General features: G+C 41.5%; 1 protein-coding gene across 7 annotated transcripts in view; it reads right to left on the reverse strand.

The window, feature by feature from the left end:
* Positions 1 to 12,284, reverse strand: part of SPTLC3 (serine palmitoyltransferase long chain base subunit 3) — a 112,028-nt gene that overhangs the window by 24,259 nt on the left and 75,485 nt on the right. For all 7 annotated transcript variants that reach the window (XM_068153159.1, XM_068153158.1, XM_068153157.1 and 4 more), the window contains exons 10-12: positions 10,078 to 10,213; positions 8,944 to 9,073; positions 1,462 to 6,607 (exon numbers count right to left, since the gene is read on the reverse strand). In XM_068153159.1, coding sequence (XP_068009260.1) covers positions 6,494 to 6,607; positions 8,944 to 9,073; positions 10,078 to 10,213 — 380 coding nt within the window. In that variant the 3' untranslated portion in view covers positions 1,462 to 6,493. The remainder of the gene's footprint in view (positions 1 to 1,461; positions 6,608 to 8,943; positions 9,074 to 10,077; positions 10,214 to 12,284) is intronic.

Here is a 12,284-nt window from a genome sequence, read left to right on the forward strand (position 1 = left end):
ATGGCACCAAGCACCCCATCAAGTCTCCTCCTGAACACCTCCAATGATGGTGACTCCACCACCTCCCCAGGCAGCACATTCCAATGGGCAATCACTCTGTATAGAACTTCTTCCTAACATCCAGCCTAAACCTCCCCTGGCGCAGCCTGAGACTGTGTCCTCTTGTTCTGGTGCTGGCTGCCTGGGAGAAGAGACCAACATCCGCCTGTCTACAACCTCCCTTCAGGTAGTTGTAGAGAGCAATAAGGTCACCCCGAGTCTCCTCTTCTCCAGGCTAAGCAACCCCAGCTCCCTCAGCCCTCCTCATAGGGCTTGTGTTCCAACCCCCTCACCAACTTCGTTGCCCTTCTCTGGACTCGTTCCAGCAAGTCAACATCCTTCCTAAACTGAGGGGCCCAGAACTTAGCTCTTTTGTAGCTCTTCTCATCAGTTCAACTTAGTGTTTTACAAATAAATCAGGATCATTATCACAGTTTTACAGAGGGATAAAAATGAGGCAAGGAACATTAATGTGTCTCATCTGCAGTTACTTAACAGAGCAGAGACAGATCGTAACTGAGTGTCTTGCATCCAGTTTAGAGCTCTGGTCCATAGGTTATTGTGGTTCACTGAGCAATTTTAAAACCATGAGTATTAGCATCTGCAGTGGGAGTTAGAGTTTGTATCAGGATGTTCTGTGCACAGGGAAATGCCAAAAGTGCAAATAAATGGTCCAAGAACTATGACAAATACTATGCCTCTTCTGGCCTCTCTGAGCGTGGCTGCATCCTTGGTTTCAGGGTTTTCTGAAAAGCAGCTCCCACATGAAAGTAGAATCCCCAGCAAGACAAACCCCAGTTTCTGTATATCGCAGAGAGAAAGTCATCACAGAGTTTGTGTGGCAACAACAAGAGGAGAGTAGGAAACATACAGGATACTTGTGTCAGGACAACTCCAGGAAACACAGGGGAAGTCATGCTTTTGAAATGTCCCCAATTATTTCATCATTTCTGCGCTATTGCAGAACAGCTGCTGGAGAGGTTGGCAGATAAAGAACATGCTTCTGACAAGAGGCTATCTGCAGCACAGTGAAAGCCAGCCTGTGCCAAGAAATATTTACTCACTGCAGTGCCATGGACCATATAGAGTCATACTGGGCACAAATAGGCTTAGCTCTTCACTTCATGATGTGCTCTGAATTGGTGAAATAGACCTGCTGCTTGCTGTGCTGGGAATGGAAACGAAACTAACGAAGATGAGGGCAACAAATGTGAGGATACTTCATGGCAAGAGAGATCAGTTCCATGCCCCAGGATGATATGCTTTGGCCCATTCACAGGATACTGGAGTCAGGTCACGTTCATAACAAATTCTTTGAGACAATTACAACAGATGTCATAGAAAGGCAAGCTTCACTTATCACATATAGCACCATTGTCACACATACCAAAATTTCTCTGTTATTGCAAGTACTTGACTTACTTGTGAGAGTAGATTCCCTAGGCTTCCTACAGTGTCCTGCTTTCATGGCTACATCTTCTGGTAGAATTGATCTGTCAGAGAGCAACTCATCTCCTGGGGAGACCTAAAGGCCATGTCCTTCTGTATCTGCAAAGAAGAAGACAGACTGTCATGCCTATCCTGGAGCCACATCAGTTATACCTGGCAGAGCAGCGCAGACAGTTCTCACCATACCACAGCTACTCCCAGCAGTGACATCCTGACAATGATGCCCAATGAGGGCAACAATGCACAGTTGTCAGAATGATCTCTGCACAATTTTCAACACCACTTTATAGGTGGTGGTTTAAGCACAACGGGAGGCCTGGTTACTCCTGCAGCACACGCTGTTGAACTCAGGTACATTTACAATTAGTAATTGTTGGCCTTGGCACAGCTCCTGGCATGATCAACTATCCAAAAGGGTACCAAGTATCAAGGATATCTACTATGGCACCCTATCTACCCTGCCTTCTTTTCATAAATTGGACTAACACATGGGATGCAGTTTGCCTGCTTTGCAGTTACTATTTTGATATTAAAGACCAGGTTTTCCACCTAGCTAGTTAAAGAGATTTAACAGCTCCTGTAACACTTGCACTTTCTTTGCACAAAACTGGATCTCCTCAAAGTTTCCATGTATCTCCAGATCCTGTGCCTCTATATTACCCTTTTCATTTAATTAACACATGAGATAAATGGATTTGTCATTGCTCTCTTATGGCACTTACCAGTGACATATCATATATGGAGAAATGCCCCCTCAGGTGGCTCAGTTGGTAGCGCATCAGACCCTTAATGGGAAAGTCATGAGTTCTAGCCTGCAGCGGGCAGTAGTGTCCTCTCTACTCTAGTCATGAGGTCTGTGGTGACAGGTTGGACTCGATGAGCTTTGAGGTCTCTTCCAACCTTAGGAATACTGAATACTGAAATAAACACACTCCCCTCTTATGCGACTGCTGAGCAACCAGCCCGATTTAGACCCTGTGCTGATGGTGCTGAATTACCATTTAGTGTGGTCACCTGAGCGGTGGTTGTGGAACCATGCTGACGTGTCTGAAGCTCTGTTGCACTAACAGATAGAGGGAGATTCTCCTTATCTTGTAACTGGTCTGCAGTAAGCAAAAACAACACTGATTGTGTGATTAAATGTGGGAAACACCTAGAAGGCATCTGGAGGCTCAAAAATTCAGCTGCTGCTGAATGACATCCACCATTTCTCAGACGGTGGTATGGCTTCTATAAAATTTGGTCCTGATCTGTGTTTTAACTTGAAGAATGATAAACTTCATGCACAAATCAAAAGCAGATAATGTATGAGAGAATCTCTATTGGACTTTAATGAGGCTAGGAAAATACATAAACACTTTTCTTACATCATTATTTTGTCCCCTCTGTCAGCAGATCAGAGAAATATGTGATGCACTTTCAGCCAACACATTTTTGGGGGAAAAAAAAAAGAAAGAAAGAAAAAGAAAGGAAAAATAAGAAAATTTACATCCTACCTTAAATCCATTCCCATATCTTGGTCCCCTACGAACAGCAATGGCTGTGAAATAGTGTAGAAATGTCAGCATTCAAATTCCTCTGAACTAAGTACAGGCAGTTCACCTCACACTGACAGGTTCCTCTCATGGTTGCACTAGTTTTAAGCCAATGGTATTGGCTTCAAAGCAAAATTTAACCTGGTCTGTACTTGCACGTGTGACAGATCAAGTCCAATCTTGGTTCAACAGCTTGGACAGTTCATATTAGGTTCAGTTTAGTAATTTAGCACCATCAGTAGGAAACTTATTTGAAAAGGAAAGATTGAAGTCTAGAGGAGCTGATAAGGATACCAGGAAAAGCAGGCAGAATGAGACAATGCCTAAAGAGCCTACTTCAGGTTCTCTGCAGTTGCCAGTGTGCTTTTCCCTAGACTCAGAGGACAGAAACCAGAGAACAGAAAGAACAGTATGAAGAAGCAGGGGAAGTGGATGGGGGAGCCACCTTGAAAAGTTGGATAAACTCAGGAAATGAAGGCTTTCTAAAAGATGAGGTGGGATAAAGGTACAGGAAAGTGTAAACAACTCAGATACTCTGTCAACGAGACAATCCTTGAGCCAGCCCATAGCATGAAGGTCAATCGAGATTTTATGTAAGATAACAAGATGCTAGAATTGCAGCTTGCCAACAAAAGGTTAGTGTATTCATACTCACATTTCCAGTGGAGTAAAATATGACAATTTCAGCAATTTTTATTTATTGAAGGAAGTCCTTCAAAACCTTCTAAACCAGCGAACTGCATCTCCTGAGAATATGCATGTCTGAAGATGGAGTATATTCTAGGAGATATGTGATCCTTGTGCTATACGTACTAATTCCCCAATAAGTACTCCATCGGTTTGTATTCTTAAGCTAGCTAATATAGACTCCAAACACCGATCAACTCTAAATCTATTAAAATTGATGCAAATCTGGAAACACTCCACTGAAATTATGCTGGTGGAAAAGCCATTGCCAGACCATAACTAAGCCTCTTGGGGAAAATCTAAAAGTCTGAAGTTCCTGGGAGTAGTTTTCTTACTGCACTAGCAGAGCAGGGATTTCTTCCTAACTGTTCCCCAAGCCCGGGACAGTCAGCCTGTACTTTCTGTAATGTGCAAGGGATGGAAGAAATCAGAAGCAAGCATATAATAAATCAACTGACAGTTTCTAAAAAATAGCTGTCCTCTCTCCTTAATATGAGTGAGAGTAATGTTCTGAGGGCAGGAAGAATTCAGCTTTAGACAGGAAACTTTCCCCTGTAGGGGAACAAAAAGTGATCATTCTGTAGTTTAATCAGCCTCAGGGCTCGCTTCCAGGGAAATAGCGTGTTGCCTGCAACAGCTCGTGTAATAACGTTTGCCGAAACATAAACTACGGATAGATACCCCAAGATGGAAGGTCAGAAGTCAACTGAGGATCTGGCCACAGATGTTCAGCGCTAGAGATCAAAATGCAACATATCTATTTCAGTGTTTTTCCTCAAGGAACAGGTTGCAGAAACCTCTCAGCCCAGCTCTTTCCCAGCAAGTGCACTCACCCTGCACATAACAGAACTGTACACCACCACTTGCTGGGTTTCTTAAAGAAAAAGTTCGCGACTCCTGGTTACTCATGGTCCTGTGCTTATTTTCATGTTTACACGGCGAGTTTGCTCTGATCCACACGCACAGCTCCCTTCAATTCCTGCAATGTTTCTCAAGTCTGTCTACCAATGTGAAGAATCGCACAACACAACTTAGTCCTCCTCCAGCCCTTGATACATGTTTCCTAGATTTGATATTATGGAATGTTTTGTAATCAGTTCTTAAAGTTACAGCACCACTGGATTTTTATTAACTTGCACAACAACAAACATCCAACCAAAAATGGGTCCTCATAACCAATCAGCCTTGTTATATCCTGAAAGCTGCTTTAACAAGCAGGGAGTAATATAGTGTAATTGGTACTCAACAATTTAATTGTTCTGTTCTTAAATCTAATATTGCAGCTGTGGGTTAAGTTTACACCATAGCTTTCAAGAGAACATGAAAGTGTGGTACATCTGTGCAACAGAAAGCTAAACGTCTCTCATCTGATGTGTTTACAATGACATTTGATAGCGTGGAATGGTTTGGAGTTCATTCTTAAAGCTGCAGAACCACCCTTCAACACTGCAAAAAGAAAGGAAAAAGTCTTCCATCTCCTTCGAGCAGCTCAACCCACATAAGCCTGATAATAATGCTGCTGCAGGCATTGCAGGGAATCTGCCAGCTGCAGCAATTCTTTCAAGTACCTTTGAGCAGTGGAAAAGGGGACAATGACATCTTCCCCTTCAGATGACATAATTATTTGAAAAACTAACTACTCAAAAAAGTCTGCAGCTAGCCAAGTGGAAAAAAAAAAACCCACTCCTGAGATGCATAAAGCACACAATAGTATTTCAGGAAATGTTACTAAGATGATGAATTTAGCTCATTTAAAAACGGTGGAGCTTTCAGTTTAACAGGTGGCAGGACTGCTTATGATATCTTGAACTTCAAATCCTGCCTAACAACTTCAGCATTTTGTACTTGTTAGTGAATTTATTAAGTCCATGAGTAGTTCAAGAAACTTAGGAATGGGCCCATAAATGTCATCTGCAGTTTGTGAACTGCAAGTATCTGACTGTTTTGATCAAGGTTTTTACAGGAAAGATAAATGGTTATTAAAATTATTTACTACTGCTACACTAAAAGGGAGCAAGCCTGCTGAAGAACTTTGGTTGTGATAAGATGTGGTAGGCTGTAGGTCAAATGCATTAGCTGAAAAGCATTTCTGTTGAAGCCAAGATTTTTTGTATGTTGCAAAACTGAAAGTGTACTTAAGTGTCTGAAAAAGTCCATGGAGAGAATGAGGCATTTTGCCCATCCCATAACCTGCTCTCAGAAATACATGATCTGATCAGGCTACTTTTCTTGTTCACTGCATTGGTTGCCTTCCAACGTTTTCCATCCTTGGAGAAATGCCTGATAGGACAACTTAGTTAAAGAGGTTACTTTCTGCTCATTCCTCTGTAGCAGTCCACAGCAATGACTTGATTCATGCTCTTTAACAGGTAAAAGCAATCTCACTGCTGAAGCTCAGCTATATTACCATACTACACTGGAATACATTCATTTTTTAAACTTTATTACTTCAGTCACAGTTAAGACTATCTGAAGCCTCTTCATAAAAAGAGGCTGTAACAAAAGCTTTACCTTAGCAACTCGATCAGTGGATGCATTCATTCTGCATCAAAATCACCATAAGAAGGACAGATCTCCTGGAGAGGCAAATCTGTATCATTATTTCAGTCTCTGGAATACAGAAATTTGATACAACACAATGCAACACCTGAGCTTCCCCTCCTTTCAATTAACTGAGAAACAAATTGTCCTTAGAAGGGAAGAAATGCATTCGTATTTTTCAGTGTTTGGGGTTTCCCCCCAGCTTTCATAGCATCATAATGTTCTCTTCATGGGTGGGAAACTTAATCTTCAAGTTCAAGCCTAGTTTCTTCATACAGTTCAGGATGAGATGACTTGGAGTACCGGGAGTATTTGAGATGTAGAAAATCACCCAATTGATCCAGAGCATTCAAAACCTGTAAGACCATCATACTGTGTCAATTCTCTTGGGAAAACAAACGAGGTTCTAGCAACCTCTACTTTACAGCAGAACAAGACGACCATAAAAGTGTCACTTAAAGAAAGTTTATAGGTCAAATGGGAAAATTGCTTTCATTCTCCTGTAGTGAATATCAATGTCATTGTAGATGTACAAGAACAGAATTTACTCGTTCAGCAGGTTACAGTTTCTTAGTAAGTGTATTAACTGATCACAGATGTAAAAGAATGACCTTTTTCTAAAAGCCCAGGGAAATAATAATCCTGATAAAAAGTTGTCTTTGCTTGTGCAAAAGGGATGTGCAAGGCAATGCTTCAATATTTCCATGTAGATCCCAAAGAGTGGAGTTATCATTGCATTTTCTTAGATGAGACTCAGCCACAGTACTGATCAGAGTTATTGTAAATAGTCTGAATCATTGAAGACATTTATAATGCACTCCATTATCTTTTTGTATTAGTATCACAGGCACAATTAATAATGCATTAATATTGTAATACAATTTGCTGAGCTGTGTCCCCAGCTCTCAGTAAATTCCAAAGTAATCAGGGAACTCTATACCAGAGAAAAGTAAGCTCAGTGTTCTGCAGCATCTGATCCACATTCTAGAGCAGCCAACTTTTTGGCATCAAAGAAGAAAACGTCAATCTTGACTTTGAGCCTGTTTCTGGGAAGCACTAAAATGAGCTCAAGAAGAAAAAGGAGTAATGTTTTATGTAGAGAGATAGCTTCAAGGTCATTAAGGAAGTTATTCTTTGGAGCTTGCCCTTTCACAGATCATTCATTGGTTTAGTTCTAGGCTGAGATTCAAAACAAATTTTGCCAAAGAGAGAAGTTTTCATTGTGCTTGTTACCTGTTGTTAACCTGGGTTTAGGCACATTCACAAAGTCTTTGTCCTAAAAACTTTCCATCTGCAAGTAATTAAACTCAGGGCATTTCCATTCCTCCATACTGTAAGAACATTTAAAGAATGTGACAAGTACTACAGCAATGATCCACTCTCAAAGGCAAAAATACACCATGTTCAAGAATGATGGCTGGGGAATGTTTTGAGACCTTCACTGGTACCAGGAAGGAGCAACATGCAGGTAGCAGGAATTGAAAATGCAATGATGACCAAAAGATGCGAAGGGCTTGACATTTAAGGGAGAAGAAAGAGGAAGAAAATCAAAGCAGCAACCTCTTGAAAATTACTCTTCCCATTGTTTCAACACCTGTTACTAGTTACACAAGTGAAAATCTACACAAGTAGATTACAAAATCTACACGAGTACTTAGCTACGTCCTCTTCTGTGCAATGCTATTGTTATTGCATTATACCTTGTTAATAACTGCTGCACTTTAAAGAGCTGCAGGAATTTTACACTGCACACATGCAAGGCAGGTTTTTCCATGTTGTTTGAGAGGGGTTTACACTGTTGTGGGAGCAGGTCAGCCAAGCAGGGCTCTGGCCTCAAGCTCCAAATGAATCTCAGAATGCAAATGGAGAGCCAGAGGCTCTCTGCAGGCACAGGTGTTTGTCTACAAGAAGGAGCAGCATCTTTAATGCCTTCCATGTTCATGTGTTTTTTTTGCTTTGACCATTGCATTTGTGTGAAGAGAGGGAAAAGAAAGACTGACATTTACTGTTAAACCTCCATATTCCAAGCTGGTTTATTCTGTGAGTGAAAGAATGCATATGAAGCCAGGCCAAAAATACCTTTGGCAAGAAAGGGAGATGGAAGCTTTCAGAGGTTATTTTAAACATATTTCTGACTCTATTGGAATTGAAGCTTACCGTGGGAATTGCAACATACTCTTAACAGTATTTCTGATATCAGAGATAGATACAGAACTAAGACAGGCCAGACAACACCAATTAAACTTCATTAGGTTCAGTTACAAGTACTGTTTACAGTTTCCAACTGTATGCCCAAGGCTGTCTCATATACTTCTGCAATTCAAGAAATGCAGGAATATGGAACGAAAATAAAGGTACAGAAAACCTGATTTTCAATTATTTCCATGTAGTTTCAGGTTACCTATTCTGATATATTTGACAGAGTATTTTACTTTTATCTTGCTGTGCTCTTCCTGTAGGTCTTTATTAGGGATGACAGATTTTTTCACTATTAGAAATAGAAGAACACAACAAGGTAACTGTCCCATAATATATTTTAAAAAGCCTCTCTATATAAGGCTAAACCACCTTTAAAGATCAAGTGACAAGGCCAGAACAACAAAGGTAAAAGTGAATTATTGAGATTCAAAGCAACAGACACAACCTCCTTTGCATCTGAAGTTAATTTCAGCAGGACATCTGCTGTACTCACCGTATCTAACATCTCCCGTGTATGCGCAGCTGATACACAAAACCGAGCCCTGGATTCTGTGATAGGAGTAGCTGGAAACCCAACCACAACCACCCCGATATTTTTTTCTAACATGCGTCTTGCAAAAGCCCTGAGGAGAGAAAAGAATTTAAAAAGCAAGGGTAAATTATCTCCAATAGACAAATCACAGAGAGAAAACATTCAAATATAATAAAACAATGGATAAAGTCCTGTCTTCAGTTGAAGTGGATGGTAATACTCCCACTGGATTCAGTAAGGACCAGAATTTTACCAACAGGACTGAGAGTCTTTTGCTGCACAGCTGCTCATGAAGCCAAGTGAGTGTCAAAACCAAGAAGCATGATGGCAGCAAGGGCACTGTAGAATAGACATGATTCATTTATGTCAGTGAAAGGCTTTGAGTGCAAATCAAAATGTGGGCGTTCACCGTCCCGAAGCACTGAAACTGGGCTTCGGGAAGGTAAGAGAGCAGGGTTGCTGCACACCAAACAGATCAAAACCGCCTGTGTGATGGCATCTTTGCTCCTACAATTACTCTGCCAGTTAAGGAACCTCTTGTGTCTTCTATACTAGATGTAGGGCACATAGCCACACTAAGCAACTTGCAAATACTCCTCACAGCTCAGCCCTTACTTACACTATTCTACTGCTGACTTTTGGTCTGCATGTCCAAGACAGCACAGAAGTGCTGCTGGATAGGTACTGGATGGCAAAATATGCAAAGAACATTCAAAAAAGAACATCCATCCAAACCAATTCATCCTTCAAAGGCAATGTGCTGTTTTTAATGATTACAAATTAAAAGAAAAATCAAAATACTGTCAAAAGTATTAAGTAAACAAAGAAAGAATAAGTGAAAAAAACCTTTAAAACCACTGAATATTTGAACTGCTCAAAGTTAAGTCTAGGGCCAAATTTAAAATAGACTATAAGTAAACGATCAATTCACCTAACATTGTACATTTCTCTTGTGAAGCATCTGCCACATAAAACAATATTTTCCCAAGTGTTTACCAAATAACCCATGAACTTGGACAGTGTTTATTTTGCCAGCATGGTGGGGTTTTTTCTCTTTGTTTTGTTCTTCTTTTTCCCTCCCCTCCCAGTACTTACCCTATCTTACCAGGCATATAAAGGAGTAAAGGGACAACAGGAGAATCATCATTGCCATAAATGATGAAGCCCATTTCATGCAGTCTTCGTCTGAAGTACCTTGTGTTTTTCCCTAGCTGTCGCACTCTTTGGAGCCCTAAAACGAGTCAGTCAGGACAACAGTCAGTGCAAAGACTGATGACAGGCAAGAAAGAGGGCCAAAATGTTGGGATGAAATGTATCCGTTGCTATTTGATTCAGAACAAAAGCATGGAATGAGATAAAAGCAATTGTGTTGGTTACTATGGCAGTGTAGCACAGACAACAGTTATCCTTGTAGTTTTTAGGTGCCTTTACAGTATCACAGTATCACTTAGGTTGGAAAGGACCTCGAGGATCATCGAGTCCAACCTATCAACACAGACCCTGTGACTAGACCATGGCACCAAGTGCCACGTCCAATCTCCCCTTGAACGCCTCCAGGGTCAATGACTCAACCACCTCCCTGGGCAACCCGTTCCAATGAGGAATGACTCGCTCGGTGAAGAACTTCCTCCTCACCTCCAGTCTAAACCTCCCCTGGCACAACTTGAGACTGTGTCCCCTTGTTCTGGTGCTGGTTGCCTGGGAGAAGAGACCAACCCCTTCCTGGCTACAACCACCTTTCAGGTAGTTGTAGAGGGCAATGTGGTCACCCCTGAGCCTCCTCTTCTCCTCTTTCCACCAGCAGAAGCAGTACTTGCTCTGGGGATACATTTTTTCTTCTGCTGAACAACTCCCTGTAAAGCCTTGTGCTGAATAAAGCCTACTGCGTGACAGACAGCTACAGGGAAGTAGCTGTGTGTCTTGGTGGAGACAGGCCATGTAAACAGAGTATGCTCTTTCTCAGCATAATTTGCTGTAAAGGGAATGTCCACAGATGTTGATACAGATGTCAATACACACATTTCTTTTCTCAGGAACAATATTCCATAGGCTCCTCATGTATCTTAGCTAGTTCAATGAATACATGTCTGGTTTGGGTTGTGGGGTTTTTTTTTTTTTTACTTTAAAAAGAAATATTTTTTTTTTATTCTGTGGCTGTAAGAAAGCTGAAAGTAGAAAACACTGCATTTTTGGTCATCTCAGAGTGATGATTCTGTTGCAGTTTTTTAGACAGAGGGAAAGCATGTGATAAAATTTGTTATTATGCAAAGTCTGATCTTCTGCAGTTTGTTACCAATGTTCAGCATAACTCCAGTGACTCTACTATGCATAGAATAGAATAAACCAGGTTGGAAGAGACCTTCAAGATCATCGTGTCCAACCCATCAACCAATCCAACCCACCCAAACAGCTAACCCATGGCACCAAGCACCCCATCAAGTCTCCTCCTGAACACCTTCAATGAAGGTGACTCCGCCACCTCCCCAGGCAGCACATTCCAATGGGCAATCACTCTCTCTGTATAGAACTTCTTCCTAACATCCAACCTAAATCTCCCCTGGTACAGCCTGAGACTGTGTCCTCTTGTTCTGGTGCTGGTTGCCTGGGAGAAGAGACCAACCCCCACCTGGCTACCACCTCCCTTCAGGTAGTTGTAGAGAGCAATAAGGTCACCCCTGAGTCTCCTCCTCTCCAGGCTAAGCAACCCCAGCTCCCTCAGCCCTCCTCATAGAGCTTGTGTTCCAAACCCCTCACCAACTTTGTTGCCCTTCTCTGGACTCGTTCCAGCAAGTCAACATCCTTCCTAAACTGAGGGGCCCAGAACTGGACACAGTACTTGAGGTGCAGCCTACCCAGTGCAGTGTATCTACATAGGTAATCTCTTGCTGAGTTCTGCTCAGTTTCCCTGTCTTCTTCTCTTGCTATTATTACCTCAATATAATTCTCTGACAACAGATTTAGTAATTCAAGGCTTTTAGACACAAGTTTTGTTGCCTGCATTGTCCATGATCCCATTCTGTCATGAATCCATTGATGTGCTCCCCAACAAAACTAATAGGAGAGTGGAAAGCAATTATTTTTAATGAAGGAAAACCAAAGCAGAATAAAAACCCAAACAACCCCCCCACCCACAAATAAACCAACCCAAAAATCCAAACCAACCAACCAAACCAATCAACCAACGAAAAACCAACCAACTGAAAAAAACCCAACCAACCAAAAACAAACAAAAGAAGCCAGAACACCAAAACAGCAGGGAAAAATTTTGCTTGAAAAGTCACCTCAGCCTTTTGTTTTCTAGT

Source organism: Melanerpes formicivorus, unplaced genomic scaffold (assembly GCF_026170545.1).
Source record: "Melanerpes formicivorus ecotype bairdi unplaced genomic scaffold, bMelFor1.0.p_v2 SCAF_25, whole genome shotgun sequence".
NCBI classification, from domain to species: domain Eukaryota; kingdom Metazoa; phylum Chordata; class Aves; order Piciformes; family Picidae; genus Melanerpes; species Melanerpes formicivorus.